Source organism: Sphaeramia orbicularis, chromosome 18 (assembly GCF_902148855.1).
Source record: "Sphaeramia orbicularis chromosome 18, fSphaOr1.1, whole genome shotgun sequence".
NCBI lineage: Eukaryota > Metazoa > Chordata > Actinopteri > Kurtiformes > Apogonidae > Sphaeramia > Sphaeramia orbicularis.
Window position 1 is genome coordinate 717981 of NC_043974.1, and position 18578 is coordinate 736558.

Sequence of the window (18578 nt, forward strand, 5' to 3'; positions counted from 1 at the left end):
TTCCCACACATTTAAAATTAGAACTCAACTAATATTGATGTGAATTGAATCTAATTGGACAGACACATGACTGGGACCAGATTCAACTGTTTGTGTGTATGGAACAACCTGGAAACTGTTGGATTTAAACAGACAGAGTGGATCCACACATGCACAGAGTTCAGGCTGAAGGAGGAGCTCTGAGTTCTGAACACTGGTTTATATATCCATGCCTTTGGCTAAACCTTCTTGTCATCTTGTTTTCTGCTTGTTTAATAAAACCAGCGTCCACTGGTGCGTTTCCTGTGTTCTACATGTGGATGTTTCTGGGCTCTGATGTCAGTGTTGTGTCTGCTCACAGGTGCTGATTGGTAACATTCATGAAGAGGACCAGGACATCAGATCACTGCTGGTGGACGTACAACAGCAGTACAGAACCCAGTACAGAACCCAGTACAGTACCCAGTACAGTACCCAGTACAGTACCCAGGTACAACAGCAGTACAGAACCCAGTACAGTACCCAGTACAGTACCCAGTACAGTACCCAGTACAGTACCCAGGTACAACAGCAGTACAGAACCCAGTACAGAACCCAGTACAGTACCCAGTACAGTACCCAGGTACAACAGCAGTACAGAACCCAGTACAGAACCCAGTACAGTACCCAGTACAGTACCCAGTACAGTACCCAGGTACAACAGCAGTACAGAACCCAGTACAGAACCCAGTACAGAACCCAGTACAGTACCCAGTACAGTACCCAGGTACAACAGCAGTACAGAACCCAGTACAGAACCCAGTACAGTACCCAGTACAGTACCCAGTACAGTACCCAGGTACAACAGCAGTACAGTACCCAGTACAGTACCCAGGTACAACAGCAGTACAGTACCCAGTACAGTTTTTTTTTTTTTTTTATTATTATTTTACCTTTATCTAACCAGGAAAACCTCATTGAGATTAAAAATCTCTTTTTCAACAGCGTCCTGGCCCAGACAGGCAGCAGTTCATTAAACAGTTACAGACAGACTTCCATACATAAAACGAATACATAAAAAGCACATAGACAAGTCAAACCTTCCAAAGTCAACTTTGCAAAAGTGCTCATGAAATGTAGACAAAGTGCGTCAGGTAAAACATCTGCAGTCAGATGTCTCCCTCTCTAAGTCGTACAGCGTCCTCTTAAAAGTGTCCAACCAAACCAGATCCTTCAGTTTCAGGTCTTTTTGTCGTTCATTCCAGGTGAATGGGGCCGCATACCTGAAGGCCTTTTTCCTGTCCAGTTCTAACTTTAGGAACAGACAACAAGAAAAGATCCTGAGAACACAGATTAGAACAGTCTGTGGTTCTACAGCTGATGTAGGTCTGAAGGTAGGATGGAGCAGACCTAGAACAGACTTACACATTAAAATACGCCAATGACTCAGTCTGCGAGCCGACAAAGAAGACCATCCTACACCATCATAAAGCAGACAATGATGGGTAAGAGATTTAAAACTGCTGATGAGCCTCAGAGCTCCATGATCCACAGTGTCCAGTGACCGTAAACTATGGGTGGAGGCATGCATGTACAGGACATCACCATAGTCCAACACAGACAGAAATGTAGCGGAAACCAGTCTGCTTCTTGATTCGAAAGACAGACATGATTTAATTCGAAAGAAGAAGCCAAGTTTTAGTTTGAGTTTTCTAACAAGCTGCTGAATGTGCGCAGAGAAAGAAAGGGAGCTGTCCATTAAAATGCCTAAATATTTATAGGTCGGGACGAGTTCTATCTGTGTTCCCTGGGTAGTGATCAGTGAAGGCAGGTTTGACAGTTTGGACCTGGAGTTTGAAAACAGCATGACTTTTGTTTTATCTGCATTTAAAACCACTCTTAAGTCATGAAAATTTTGTTGGACAGTGTTAAAAGCAAGTTGTAGCTGGGTAAGGGCTTGGACAGGAGTGGAAGCAGAAGTGTACATGACTGTATCATCAGCATAAAAATGAAATTTTGCATTTGATATATTGTGATTGATGTTATTAATGTAAATTATGAACAAAAGTGGCCCCAGGACTGACCCTTGTGGCACACCTTTTGTCAAGGTGAGTAAACTGAAAGTACAGCCGTCTACCTGCACACTCTGCTTCCTGTCTGTCAGGTCATTTTTAAAGTAGCAGTACCCAGGTACAACAGCAGTACAGAACCCAGCACAGTACCCAGGTACAACAGCAGTACAGAACCCAGGACAGTACCCAGGTACAACAGCAGTACAGAACCCAGCACAGTACCAGGTACAACAGCAGTACAGAACCCATTACAGTACCCAGGTACAACAGCAGTACAGAACCCAGCACAGTACCCAGGTACAACAGCAGTACAGAACCCATTACAGTACCCAGGTACAACAGCAGTACAGAACCCAGGACAGTACCCAGGTACAACAGCAGTACAGAACCCATTACAGTACCCAGGTACAACAGCAGTACAGAACCCAGGACAGTACCCAGGTACAACAGCAGTACAGAACCCATTACAGTACCCAGGTACAACAGCAGTACAGAACCCAGCACAGTACCCAGGTACAACAGCAGTACAGAACCCATTACAGTACCAGGTACAACAGCAGTACAGAACCCAGCACAGTACCAGGTACAACAGCAGTACAGAACCCAGGACAGTACCCAGGTACAACAGCAGTACAGAACCCAGGACAGTACCCAGGTACAACAGCAGTACAGAACCCATTACAGTACCCAGGTACAACAGCAGTACAGAACCCAGCACAGTACCCAGGTACAACAGCAGTACAGAACCCATTACAGTACCCAGGTACAACAGCAGTACAGAACCCAGGTACCAAATGGAGAATGGACAGAACATCTACAAAAGCCTCAGTTGGGACATTTTGTAAGAAAGGACATTGTAGTCCAGGGCTGTCAAACCTACGTCCCCCCAAAGGTTCCAGTCCGACCCCTGGGATGAATTTCCAAAGTGTATAAATTCCACAGTCCAGGCTGTGGAACTCATTTTAATTGTGGTTCCACATCCAGACCAATCTGATCTACAGTCCAATAATAACAGCAGGAGAACCCACACAGAAGAACCACTGCAGATTTACTACTGGGTTGGATGGAGAAAATAATATGACATTATGTCTGTAAATAATGACAACTGCAAATGTTTGTCTTTGTTTTGGTGCAAAAAATCCCATTAAATTGTGAAACTCTTTCCATTTCCAAACTCTCCTGTACCAATAAAATGTGAATAACCTGAACAAATGTGTCCAACCTGAAATGTCTGTATTAAATTCAGTCCAGTTTGAACTCTTTTCTTCCTGTTCCTCAGTGTTTAGTGTCTTTGGAGATCTGATCCAGAATGCACATGGACTAATGAGAAGTGGAGGAAGAAGACTGAGAACATTACACTGATTTATCTGAAGAAATGTCCGTTTTTTTCAGGTTATTCACATCTTTTTTGTTTGGATAGTTTATAAAAGTCAGTATTTTCATCATTTAATGGGGGGTTTTTTGCGCTAAAACAGAGACATAAATTGTCAGTTGTGATTATTTCCAGGTTCTTCAGTTCTTATTTGACTGGTTGGGTCCACTGCAGATCAGATCAGACTGAATCAGACTTCAGAGCTGCTGTCTAGACTCTGAGTTCTTCATGCACCACAGATATTTTTAAAGAAGATATCATGAACAAAAACTAATGAAATGACCAAAAGTAGAATTGTAAAAACATTTTCATTAACTGAAATAAATAAAAACTATAATTAAAAGGAAAAAAAGCATAACTGAAACTGTATTGTGTGTTTATAAAACTAACTAAAACAGATAAAAATTATGGATAAAATTCCCTTTGTTTTCCTCTTTGTCAATGTCGGATTGATATGAAATCGATTTATTTCCCTCGAATCATTTTATCTAGCAGGACCATACGACGCTTGACGGTCCGTCACTTGTGTTCACTGGTCATTTAGAGTCAGACTAAAGTTGGGAGAAAACAGCAGAGTCCTGTCTGGGATTTATTTGAATATGACGAGGAAAATAAAAGATATAAAAAAAAAACTAAACTAAAACTAAGCATTTAGAAAAAACAAAAACTAATAAAAACTATCAAACCTGCTCTAAAAACGAATTAAAACAAACTGAATGAGAGGGAAAAAAAGTCCAAACTAAATCAAACTGAACTAGAATGAAAAGTCCAGAACTCTTTGAGCCTTGGCAGTGCTGAGCACCGCTCCAGTGAGTCCTTCCTTGTGTGTCTTTGTTGCTCCTGGATGTCAGTCCCAGCAGAACCCTTCACTGTTGTTCAACTGGACTTCTCTTCCTCATGTTCTTCCTCTTCTTCCTCCAGGTGCTCCCCTCTGCTCCTCCCTCTCGGTGGCTCCTCCTCTCTCTCCTCTCCTTCCACTCAGTGGTTTTGGACTCACCCCTCTACCTCCTCACTGCTCTGTCAGCTCGAGCCGCTCTGCACAGCTTCATCTATGGAACACTGCTGTCAGCTGGAGAAGGGTCAAAGGTCACCAGCCTGTACCAGCAGTGGACAACAGACGTTGGAAAGGAAACTGTATTAGCACACAGGTACATGTCACAGCTGTACCAGCGGAGAGCAGATGTTCTAAGTAGGCCTGGGAGAGTTAACATGTTATTACCATGTTAACACATTCATTAAATAACGCCGACATTTTTTTTCTCCCCCGTTAATGCTGTTTTATTCTAACTCCTATTCTTCTGCTTGTGTGTGTGTAGCGATTAGCTGCAGATAGACAACAGGTTTACCAAGAAAAGACGCACACCTAAAACTTGTGTCCAAATCTGTTCCTGTAGACTCACTGTAAAACTGACACATACAAACAGAACATGTCTGAGTTCTGTTCACTGCCTTAGTACATTTACATGGCATTAGACGTTTAAATGAATGGGAAAAAGACTGCTAGCTCAGTGCTAACTTGAATGGGAAAATCCATAGACATGCTAGCAATTAGCATTTACAGATTAATTTAAGATTTACAAATGTCTTTTTATCCAGTAACAAAGGTTCACATCAGAGATATTTGATACTATTCATTCTGACAACAACTGAACAGAAAATACTCACAAACGTTTTTGGGGCCATACAAACAGAGTGAAAGAAACGTGTCTGTTAGTTCCTTCTTATGTCTGAACTGACTACGGGAACACCACAAGGACAAAACATACGTTAGTGACACTTATTCTGACCACTAGAGGGCCCCCTTTGTTTACTTTGAACAACTGAACATCACATATTATTGTTCTTATTAGTATTAGTACTGATTAGTGGGACTAAGACTCCTGTCAATCACTCACAAGCGGAAATAAACATGTGTGGACATAAACATGTGTAACAGTAGCGGTCTGTTCCATGGACATTTTCATTTGAAATGTCTTCAGATGGTGGGGGGGAGAAGAAGCACTGACATGTGCAATTATTTTTATCAGCGGAGTACTGCAGTCTGAAATATCACTGAAAGGAAATGCACACTGTTGATGCCCCCCCCCCCCAATATAACTATGTGATTAATTGTGATTAATCACAGAAATCCACGCGATTAATTGTGATTAAAATTTTTAATCGCTGCCCAGCACTAGTTGTAACACAGACTGCATTAACACACAGGTACATGTCACACCTGAAACACACACTGCAGGTACACAACAGTTGTGTTCATGTGGACATGACAGCCTTCATCTTCTGGGTTCTACCTCCACCAGCTGTCAGTTTGATGAACTGCTTGTTTCTGCTTCATCAGTCCAGTCTGTTGTCAGTAGTTGCACTAACGCTCTTTGTTCCGTGGTCCAGTTCAGTCTGGTCCATAAATACCACATCTCACCAAACAGTAAACTACAGCAGCATTTGATCAATGGGAACAAACATACAACTACTGACTGATGGCCCCAACTCCACCAAAATGAGACAAAAAAACCATGACTGAAATCCTTCCTTTTTGTTCAGGAACATAAATGTATGTCATCTGAATGTAAATGTAGAATGTGAAAAGTGTCCTCTGCACTACAGGTCAGGAGGGTGTGTGTAAACTGTGCTTTATTCTGATGGAGTGGATTTACTTTGATTTAACTTCAACATTCAACATCCTCTATTGTTTTTCCAGATGTGGTATGACTAATGACATGAGCATCCACAGGACTGACAGTGAAAGGAACCTTTAACATGTCCTCCTGTGTCCTGCTCTTCATCTGTGTGTTCCAGGTACAAAGAGCTGATAGAGAAGAAACAACAGGAGATGGACGTGTACAAAGCCATTAACGTCTTCAGAGAACACATGATGAACCAGAAGGCTCTGCACAAAGCTGTGTAAGAACACCTGCATCCATGGGGCATTTACTTACAGGCACACACACACACCCCATTTCAGTATTCTCTGAAACTGACCTATTTGCTGTTTCCTTATCTTCCTTCTTTTTTGGATGTGATGTTTGCTCCTGTGGTGGTGCCGGGGTGAGAATGTTTCGTGCCCTCCTGTTTCTTGTACTGGGGGGGGGGGGTGTTTACTGCACACCAAGGTTATTATCGTTAACGAAAACTAATGAAATGACCAAAACTAGAATAGTAAAAACATTTTCATTAACTGAAATAAATAAAAACTAGAATTAAAAGAAAAAAACCATAACTAACTGAAACTGTATTGTGTGTTTACTAAACTAACTAAAACAGATAAACATTCTGGATCAAATTCCCTTGGTTTTGGTCTTTGTCAATGTCAGATTGATGTTCAATGGATTTCTTTGTCTCTCTCAGTTTTCTGTGCTGTCTCCATACGACACTTTTTGCTCCGTCACTTGTGTTCACTTGTGGTTTCCAGTCGTCTTCTGGTCCCCACTCTACCTGGAAACATGGAGACTAAAGCAGCAGAGTCCTGTCTGGGATTGATTTGAATAGGAGCACAGAGAAGAAGAGAAAAGAGACCACTGAACTACAACTGAACTACAGCTGAACTACAACTGAACTACAACTGAACTACAACTGAACTACAACTGAACTACAACTGAACTACAACTAAACTACAACTGAACTACAACTGAACTACAACTAAGCTACAACTGAACTACAACTGAACTAAAACTGAACTACAACTAAACTACAACTGAACTACAACTAAACTACAACTAAACTACAACTGAACTAAAACTGAACTACAACTAAGCTACAACTGAACTACAACTAAACTACAACTGAACTACAACTAAGCTACAACTGAACTACAACTGAACTACAACTAAACTACAACTGAACTACAACTAAACTACAACTGAACTACAACTAAACTACAACTGAACTACAACTGAACTACAACTGAACTACAACTAAGCTACAACTGAACTACAACTGAACTAAAACTGAACTAAAACTAAACTACAACTGAACTACAACTGAACTACAACTAAACTACAACTGAACTAAAACTGAACTACAACTAAGCTACAACTGAACTACAACTAAACTACAACTGAACTACAACTAAGCTACAACTGAACTACAACTGAACTACAACTAAACTACAACTGAACTACAACTAAACTACAACTGAACTACAACTAAACTACAACTGAACTACAACTAAGCTACAACTGAACTACAACTGAACTACAACTAAACTACAACTGAACTACAACTAAACTACAACTGAACTACAACTAAGCTACAACTGAACTACAACTGAACTACAACTAAACTACAACTGAACTACAACTGAACTACAACTAAGCTACAACTGAACTACAACTAAACTACAACTGAACTACAACTAAGCTACAACTGAACTACAACTGAACTACAACTAAGCTACAACTGAACTACAACTAAACTACAACTGAACTACAACTGAACTACAACTAAATTACAACTGAACTACAACTAAACTACAACTGAACTACAACTAAATTACAACTGAACTACAACTAAACTACAACTAAACTACAACTGAACTACAACTAAACTACAACTGAACTACAACTGAACTAAAATTAAACTACAACTGAACTACAACTGAACTACAACTAAAACTAAACTACAACTGAACTACCACTAAACTACAATTAAACTAAAACTAAACTACAACTAAAACTAAAACTAAACTACAACTGAACTACCACTAAACTACAATTAAACTAAAACTAAACTACAACTACAACTAAAACTAAACTACGACTGGACTACAACTAAAACTAAACTACAACTAAACTACAGCTAAACTACAGCAAAACTAAAACTAAACTAAAACTAAACAACAGCTAAACTAAAACTAAACTACAACTAAACTACAGCTAAACTACAGCAAAACTAAAACTAAACTAAAACTAAACTACAGCTAAACTGAAACTACAACTAAACTAAAACTAAACTAAAACTACAACTAAACTACAACTAAACTACAGCTAAACTACAACTAAACTACAGCTAAACTAAAACTAAAACTACAACTAAAACTAAACTAAAACTAAACCAAGGCTAAACTAAACTAAAACTAAAACTAAACTAAAACTAAACTACAACTAAAACTACAACTAAACTAAAACTACTACTAAACTACAACTAAACTAAAACTACAACTAAACTACAATTAAAACTAAAACTACAACTAAACTAAACTAAAACTACAACTAAACTAAAACTAAAACTACAACTAAACTACAACTAAACTAAAACTACTACTAAACTACAACTAAACTAAAACTACAACTAAACTACAATTAAAACTAAAACTACAACTAAACTAAAACTAAAACTACAACTAAACTAAAACTAAAACTACAAGTAAACTACAACTAAACTAAACGAAGCATTTAGAAAAAAATGAAAACTCATCAAAACTATCAAACTTGCTCTAAAAACGAATTCAAACGAACTGAATTAGAGAAAAAAAAAAAAGTCCAAACTAAATCAAACTAAAGTAGAATGAAAAATCCAGAACTATTCAAACCTTGGTGCATCCACATTATTTCTGAGGTTTATGGTGAAGGAGTTCAATGTGAACTACAGTCTAATAGTGAACAGACTGTGTTCAGCAGCTTTGGGTCTGCAAGAAAAACAAATGAGCAGCACAGACTGTATGGAATGTGTTCATGTACAGTCTGAAGTGTACAAGTGTGGGACATTTACTGCAGAACAACTGGGACTGACACACACACACACACACACGCACACACACACACACACACACACACACACACACACACACACATACATACAGCGTGTATTAAAAAACTATACATTTTGAAAAATTAGCCCCAGTTCCACATTTGATCATTTTTGGACTTTTCTTTTATGGACATCGGTAGGGTTAACCCTAACCCTACCCTGTCCTGGGTTAACTCTACCCTGTCCTGGGTTAACCCTCCCTTGTCCTGGGTTAACCCTACCCTGTCCTGGGTTAACCCTCCCTTGTCCTGGGTTAACTCTACCTTGTCCTGGATTAACTCTACCCTGTCCTGGGTTAACTCTACCTTGTCCTGGGTTAACCCTACCCTGTCCTGGGTTAACCCTCCCTTGTCCTGGGTTAACTCTACCCTGTCCTGGGTTAACTCTACCTTGTCCTGGGTTAACTCTACCTTGTCCTGGGTTAACCCTCCCTTGTCCTGGATTAACTCTACCCTGTCCTGGGTTAACTCTACCTTGTCCTGGGTTAACTCTACCTTGTCCTGGGTTAACCCTCCCTTGTCCTGGGTTAACTCTACCTTGTCCTGGGTTAACTCTACCTTGTCCTGGGTTAACCCTCCCTTGTCCTGGGTTAACTCTACCTTGTCCTGGGTTAACCCTCCCTTGTCCTGGGTTAACCCTCCCTTGTCCTGGATTAACTCTACCCTGTCCTGGGTTAACTCTACCTTGTCCTGGGTTAACCCTCCCTTGTCCTGGGTTAACTCTACCTTGTCCTGGGTTAACCCTCCCTTGTCCTGGATTAACTCTACCCTGTCCTGGGTTAACTCTACCTTGTCCTGGGTTAACCCTCCCTTGTCCTGGGTTAACTCTACCTTGTCCTGGGTTAACCCTCCCTTGTCCTGGGTTAACTCTACCTTGTCCTGGGTTAACCCTACCCTGTCCTGGGTTAACCCTCCCTTGTCCTGGGTTAACTCTACCTTGTCCTGGGTTAACCCTCCCTTGTCCTGGGTTAACTCTACCTTGTCCTGGGTTAACCCTCCCTTGTCCTGGGTTAACTCTACCTTGTCCTGGGTTAACTCTACCTTGTCCTGGGTTAACCCTCCCTTGTCCTGGGTTAACCCTCCCTTGTCCTGGGTTAACTCTACCTTGTCCTGGGTTAACCCTCCCTTGTCCTGGGTTAACTCTACCTTGTCCTGGGTTAACTCTACCTTGTCCTGGGTTAACCCTCCCTTGTCCTGGGTTAACTCTACCTTGTCCTGGGTTAACTCTACCTTGTCTTGGGTTAACTCTACCTTGTCCTGGGTTAACCCTCCCTTGTCCTGGGTTAACCCTCCCTTGTCCTGGGTTAACTCTACCTTGTCCTGGGTTAACCCTCCCTTGTCCTGGGTTAACTCTACCTTGTCCTGGGTTAACTCTACCTTGTCCTGGGTTAACTCTACCTTGTCCTGGGTTAACCCTCCCTTGTCCTGGGTTAACCCTCCCTTGTCCTGGGTTAACTCTACCTTGTCCTGGGTTAACCCTCCCTTGTCCTGGGTTAACTCTACCTTGTCCTGGGTTAACTCTACCTTGTCCTGGGTTAACCCTCCCTTGTCCTGGGTTAACTCTACCTTGTCCTGGGTTAACTCTACCTTGTCCTGGGTTAACCCTCCCTTGTCCTGGATTAACCCTCCCTTGTCCTGGGTTAACCCTCCCTTGTCCTGGGTTAACCCTCCCTTGTCCCGGGTTAACTCTACCTTGTCCTGGGTTAACTCTACCTTGTCCCGGGTTAACTCTACCTTGTCCTGGGTTAACCCTCCCTTGTCCTGGGTTAACTCTACCTTGTCCTGGGTTAACCCTCCCTTGTCCTGGGTTAACCCTCCCTTGTCCTGGGTTAACCCTCCCTTGTCCTGGGTTAACCCTCCCTTGTCCTGGGTTAACTCTACCTTGTCCCGGGTTAACTCTACCTTGTCCTGTCCTCAGTGTCATTTTCAGTCTACTTGTCTGTCAGAGGCAGAACAGTGTCCATGGGTAAACACATGAACCTGTCCTGGTGTCCACAGTGGTAATGCTGGAACCTGGGAACTCTGTGGAAAACCAGATGGATGCCCATTGGCCCCTCCTATTGGCCCCTCCCATTGGCCCCTCCCATGACCTCTGACTGGTTTAAATCCCACCCCTACCTCACATAAACCAGTTTAATCTTGGATAGCTCAGTCTGTTCCTGTTCACTCATACGTGTACACCTGTGTGTGTCCATGTGCACACACATGCACCAGTCCACTACCTACACACCAACATGAACCAACAGACCAAAAATGATCACATGTGGAACTGGGGATCATTTTTCTAAATGTATAGTTTTTTTAATACACCCTGTCTATGTGTGTGTGTGTGTGTGTGTGTGTGTGTGTGTGTGTATATACATATATATACACACACATACATACAGTTCTAATATACACTCTAGTGCAACTTACACACATTATCAGTGATGTATCCTGGGTTCATTGGGTGTTTCGGGTCTCACAACATCAGACACCCTCGCCCAGGCGACCCAGCAGGGGTGATCAAGTCCCGGCTTGTGTCTAAGTATCCTGTGTGGTCCACAGCTCCCCCCGCTTGATCCACAGCCATCTTGACGCCTTTTCTGCTGCGTCAGTTATGTTTCTGATGGCTCTTCTGATGTGCAGTCCCTTCACGCCCAACATCTTGAGTGCCCTGATTAGAGACTGGCTGACAAACCCTCTGCATCCGACCTCGATGGGGTTACATCGGGTCCTCCATCCCCTGCTTCGGCATTCGCCTGCCAGCTCCTCATACTTGGCCCTCTTCCTCTCAAAGGCCTCCTCCATCCGGTCTTCCCAGGGGACGGTCAACTCCAGCAGGACCACTTGCCTTGTTGTTTCTGAAACCAGGACTATATCTGGCCTGAGCGTGGTCACTGTGATGTTCTCAGGGAATTTGAGCTGTCTCCCTAGGTCGACCTTCAGCTGCCAGTCCCGAGCTGTTGCTAGCAGCCCCCCTGCTTGAGCCCGGTGCTGCTGTGGCTTCTCCCCAGCCCTGACAAAGGTGATGGATTGCTTTGTCAGTTGTTGGTGCCTACTGGTGGAGATCCCGGTGCTGATGACGTCTGCAATGACCCGCAGCACCTGGTCATGGCGCCAGCGGTAACGTCCATCTGCTAGTGCCCTAGGGCAGCAGCTCAAGATGTGCTCCAGCGATCCAGCTCCCTGGCAGAGGGGGCACAGTGGAGTCTCGGCCAAGCCCATCCACGATATCTTCCGGTCAGCTGCCTCATCCCATCAGGTCCATGCTCCTTGTTGCCACATCCTTACTGTCCTGCTGCAGCGGGCTTCCTCCACCCCTGCTCGGACCTCCTCCTGGATTAGCTGGTGCCTCTCCTTTCCCTGGGCCTTGTTGAAGTGAAGTCTTGGATTGCTCCCAAGACCTGCCCGACCGGATGCCACTGCTCCCACCAGCTCACTGTGTCGCAAGCGGGATTCAGCCTGGTCGACTGCCTCATGAGCCTTCCACTTCCTGCCGGTTCTTACTTCTATGCCCATCGAAGAGACTTTGATGTCACTGGAGTCCCTATACATCAGCACCTCTCTTGCACGGGTAACCATAAACTCCTCCGTCAGACTACTGAAGGGCAGTTTCAGTTTGTTGTTCCTCCCGTACAAGGCAATGCTGCTGAGGCTTCTCGGTAGGCCCAACCACTTCCACAGGAAACAGCTCACCTTCCTCTCGAAGCACTCGACGGTGGTCAGTGGCACATCATAGACCAGCAGTGGCCAGAGGAGTCGTGGCAGGATGCCATGCTGGTAGATCCAGGCTTTAAACTTGCCTGGTAACCCTGACTTATCCACTGCTGTAAACCAGGTTTCCAGCTCCTCCGTTGTTGCTTGGAGTGCTGCGGTGTCCTTCAAGGTGCAGTCGAAGATCTTGCCCAAGCTCTTAACTGGCTTTTCTCCCAGTGATGGAATCTGGACACCTCCTATTGAGAAGTGAAACTGGTGTGTAACCTTCCCCTTCTTCACTACCAGGGATCTGGACTTGGCCGGTTTAAAACTCATCCGGGCCCAGTTGATGAGATGCTCAAGGCCTTGCAGGATCCATCTACAGCCCGGAACTGATGTTGTAGTCACTGTCAGATCATCCATAAATGCTCTGATGGGGGGCCGCATACCTGAGTTGGTGAGTGGACCTCTGCGCTCTACCTCAGCTGACTTCACCAGCATATTCATAGCCAAGGAAAACAATATCACTGAAATGGTGCATCCAGTGATAATGCCCTTCTCAAGCTGATGAAATGCAGATGTTTTTGTTCCAGAAGTGACTCTCAAACTGAAGCAGCTGTAACAGTCCAGTATGAGGTCCTTGATTTTGTCTGGAACATGGTGTCGGACAAGCGAGGTTTCCACCAGCTTGTGTGGAATGCTCCCATACGCATTGGCAAGGTCCAGCCAAAGGACTGACAGGTCACCTTTGCCTTCACGTGCCTCCCGGATCAGCTGAGTAACAACTCCTGTGTGCTCGATGCATCCTGGAACCTTTGGAACTCCCCCCTTCTGCACAGAGGTATCGATGTAATTGTTCCTCAGGAGGAACTCCGTCATGCGTCGGGCAACAATACTAAAAAATATTTTGCCCTCCACACTGAGGAGTGAGATGACCCTGAACTGCTCGATGTTACTTGAGTTCTCCTCCTTCGGAATCCAGACACCCTCTGCGTGTCTCCACTGCTGTGCCACCTTCCCCCTTCTCCAGATCATTTTCAGGATTGTCCATAGTCGCTTCAAGAGTCTGGGGCATCTCTTGTAGACAACATAAGACACTCCACTAGGGCCTGGCACTGAGCTGGTTCTAGCAGTTTTGACCACCTCCTCAACTTCTTTCAGAGTTGGCTCCTTGGTGTTAAATGCCTTAGTGGGTTCTGATGGAGTTATCAAGGTTCTGCACGGTCCGAGATCTTCCTCTCTTGCGCTGTCACTGTAGGTGGCACTTAGGTACTTGTTGACCTCTTCTTCAGTACAGGCAAGACGGCCACTTCTCTTCTGCTCGAGGATTTTCTTGGTGAAGACAAAGGGGTTCGAGATGAAGGCTGCGCATTTCCTGGCTCTCTCCCTGCCCCTCCTTCTATGCCACTCGGCTCGGCGGAGTGTGGTGAGTTTCTTCCTCAGGATTTTACGGAGCTCTGCCAGCTCGGCCCTCTCCTCCTCCCTTGTCTGTTTAAACTGCCACCCAAGCAGTCTAAGTTCCTGCCTAAGCTGGCCAATCTTCACCTCCCGCCTATTTGGCTCCCCTGGCCTTCTAGTTGGCTGCTGTTCCTTTATGCCAAACCTTTCAGCACCAATGCTGATGATCATTGCAGACATCATCCGCAACTTCTGGTCTGCATCTCCCCTTGCTGAAGATTCAAGCACTTGGTCCAGATTTTCGTCAAACTGGAGCCACTCTCTCTCCTTGTTGGCAGCAGGCCACCTGACCCGGCGATGTTCGGAATGCCTGACATGGGGTGGAGCTTGTGGGGCATGGAGGGTCTGGGCACTGTGGGTTGACTCCTGGCCGGGCTCCTCCTGCGTCTCACCAGGTACTAGATCTGTGCGTTGCACCACCTGCTTCCCTGTCAAGCATTTCATTTTGGCCTGGTGGATCTTCAGGCCATGCTGGTTCTTGCAGACTTTGCCACATGAACAGACTGCGCTCGTCGTCGTTTTTCCATAAGCCTGGGTCATTACCTTTTTGTCTGTCCTATTGGGGTGCTCATCCTCCCCCCCTCTCGGGCACCCCTGGGGGTATAAATCAGTAGGGTTTTCCGTAGCTTGTTTGTGGGTGCCCCCTCACAGGAGCTACACTTCGGGTTGCTAGCCCTTTGTGCCCCGGTTGCTGTCTTTCCAGCCGTCAGCTGTCTCTCCAGCAGTCACCATACTTTTCATGGTCGTCATCCGGCCTATTCCCGGAGGTCACTGGCTTGGCCAGATCAAATAGTTCTAATATACACTCTACATACATATATACACATATATACACACACACACACACACACACACAGAAATATATATATATATATATATATATATATATATATATATATATATATATATATATACATATATAAGGGCTGTCAAAGTTCACACATTAACATGGATTAATCCATCATCATGATTAATGTGATTTAAAATGTGAACTCAGTTAACCCATGTGCAGCTGAATGACTGAACGTCTGTCTCAGTGTGTTTGGAACAGTCTGTCCCAGTACAGACACCATCACACATTCACAGATGGACAGTCCATCCAGTAGTGACAGACAGCAGAACTGACCCATGACCTCCTCAGACCAGCTGTGGGTTTTCTGTTCACATTTATGGACGAGAGTTTCACAACTTTATTCAAAATAGAAAAGAAAAGTGTCCACCACAAAGGACATTCCATCCAAAAGTTCAAAACTGCATCTGATAAAACTGTTACATCAGGATGTTTCCAATATAAGCACTGATTGAATAAAAACAACAAAAGCTGGTACTGCTGACATTTCCTGGATCTGAGGAGGTTAAAGATGGAAGACACTAAACAGCACATTGGCCTGCTGGATGGAAACATGAGGAGGAAAAAAGAAACAAAACAAGATGAAAAGTCCACAGACATAAACTGTTGTGCACACTCTGCAGGAAGGAGTTTAGTTTTTACTGAAGCACTTCTAGCTGAAAATACCACATTAATGTGAAGCATACGTTATTATTCACAATGTTAATTGTATAATTCTTCTCTAACATGGTTGGTGGATCCTCCTCTGTCTGTGGATTCATTCATTAGTAGATGAATCCACAGACAGAGGTGGACAGTTCTGTCTGTGGAGTCATCGACTAAGAATTCTGCGTCACATGTGACACATTTACATTTGTTTATCTATTAAAGCTCCTAAAATTTGTTGCAGTTTTAATGTTTGAGTTCAATGAAAGTGGTTTGTTGTGCAAATCCTTTCCATGATTTATTTGATGGAATTAATAACTCCAGCTTTTCTTTCTTTTCTTAAACCTGTGTTCTTTCTGCAGAGACTGTGCTGAAAAGGATGAAGTTACAGCTGAGGAGAAGGTGGCCCCGCCTCCATTTGGTCTGAGGAGTCCCCAGTCCTCCAGACCAGAGGACCAGGTCCTGTAAGACCAGACCAGAGGACCAGGTCCTGTAAGACCAGACCTCCAGACCAGAGGACCAGGTCCTGTAAGACCAGACCTCCAGACCAGAGGACCAGGTCCTGTAAGACCAGACCTCCAGACCAGAGGACCAGGTTCTGTAAGACCAGACCAGAGGACCAGGTCCTGTAAGACCAGACCTCCAGACCAGAGGACCAGGTCCTGTAAGACCAGACCTCCAGACCAGAGGACCAGGTCCTGTAAGACCAGACCTCCAGACCAGAGGACCAGGTTCTGTAAGACCAGACCAGAGGACCAGGTCCTGTATGACCAAAAATGAAGAACAGAAGGATCAGAAGAATGGGCTGAAAATGAGGAGTAAAGGGCTGATCTTCACAGCTACAGTGCGGATGCACCTGTGCTTACCAGATCACTGACACATGGACTGAGCAGAACAAATGTGAAGGCATTTTTTATCACGTTTTCTCCCTCAAAACAAAAACCAGTTGGTTTCCATGCTCTTTCCAGTTGAACTGCTCATCAGTTCTAATGCCGAAAACTGTTGTTGCAGACACTCTTTCAGTTTCAGTGTCCTTCATTCTGATTTGAACTTGTTTGTTATTTTGTATGAACTAGGGATGCACCCATACCACTGTTTTCCAGACCGGGTACAAGTACTTCCATTTGAGTAATTGCAGATACTGAGTACCGATCGTAGTCCTTAATAATCCCATTCCAGTTGTTAGTTCCTTTTGTAAATGTGCTTTATTGTCGTTGTCATTAGTCCGACTGGAACAAAGTGCTGCTACTGACATTTAATGTGTTGGAATGAGCATTTGTCAGTTAATCCACCAGGGGGCGCCGCTCTGAATTAACCATACTGGACAAATACCACGAAGAAGAGGAAAGTTTAATGAGAAGAAGAAGAAAGTCAGTAATAACAAACCTGTAGACGACAGAGGAACACTACTGTGATACTAATGTTGCAGCGTTTTCTGTGGTAAGGTTTAAAAGTTTAGCTTCAGCAGGAAGAGAAAAGACAACCCTTATGCAAAGAAAATGTATTTCTCTTTACATTGACTGTCAATATATTACTGACCGAAAAATATATTACTGTATAATATATATTCATATTTAAAATATACAGAATAATATATTGTGTCAGTATATTTTGTATTATATTACAATATATTGAAAAATACATAAGGAATTGCTGCTTTCCATATATTGAAACATATATGACTATATTTACTTACATATGTAAATATATGTCATTATATATTTAGTAATACACTTCATAATGTATGTATGCATATATACATACATATATTGTCTAGTGTATTACTAAATATATGTAATTATATATTTAGTCATACACTTAAAAAAATATGCATGTATATATATGTACATCTTTTTCATCCTATGTTGCCAAAATGACTAAGAAGGCATCTTTTTTCAGTAAACACTTTTTTCATGTATATCACGATGCATATTTTCATGAAATATGTTATTATGCATACCACGTAATGTAAGTGTTGATAAATATCTGCTTTATGTAAACTTGTGTCAATGGAAAGAAATTGAGTTTCAATAAAACTATATGTAAAAATATACGGCAGTTTTTGTCTTCATTGCAATATATGTTTTATATGTATCAATATATGATTAAAGCATATATTGCAGTATATTGGAAAATATATGCACTACTTTCCCATATATGGAAATGTATTTTTTAATATAATGCATTATATTTTTCAATATATTGCCATGTATTTTTGTTTCATAAGGGAAATGAGTGATCAGTTTGGTTTTCACTTCCACTGGTGGCAGTCCGCACCGCTCCGTACTCCCGCTGGTATTCTCTGTCTGGGTACTCATCCTCCATCAGCTGGAAAACAGATGAATGTAGTCAGATTCCAGACAGAAGGCTGCGTCTGTATCTGTGTGTGTCTGAACGGTACTGTCAGTCAGCCGGACTCTGATCAGCCTCATTTCTTTGGTTCAGTCTCCACACTCTTCACACTCACACACATTCTTCCTCCTCCTCGTACCTGCTGCACTGAACTGGGAATGGCACACGGACACCAGTGGGATCGGTGAGTTTGTATTGGATTACTTTTACAAGTATGAATACAAGTATACACACTGAGTAAGTAAGTAAGTAAGTAAGTAAGTAAGTAAAGCTTTATTTATACAGCACTTTTTAAAACAACATGTTACAAAGTGCTTCACATAAAGGAGAGATAGATCAAATCAAATCAAATTTTAAGCCAATTTACAGAAATCCAGGAGTAAACGAGTATGGGAGCCGATGCCTGATACTCATATTGGATCAGTGCATCCCTAACATGAACCATAGGT

General features: G+C 43.1%; 1 protein-coding gene across 1 annotated transcript in view; it reads left to right on the forward strand.

Moving 5' to 3' along the window:
* The window catches only part of LOC115438919 (uncharacterized), a 43425-nt gene extending 26901 nt beyond the window's left edge, over positions 1-16524 (forward strand). The window contains exons 12-15 of the mRNA XM_030162809.1: positions 341-469; positions 4324-4550; positions 6199-6303; positions 16140-16524. Coding sequence (XP_030018669.1) covers positions 341-469; positions 4324-4550; positions 6199-6303; positions 16140-16245 — 567 coding nt within the window. The 3' untranslated portion in view covers positions 16246-16524. The remainder of the gene's footprint in view (positions 1-340; positions 470-4323; positions 4551-6198; positions 6304-16139) is intronic.
* Positions 16525-18578: the final 2054 nt, after the last annotated feature.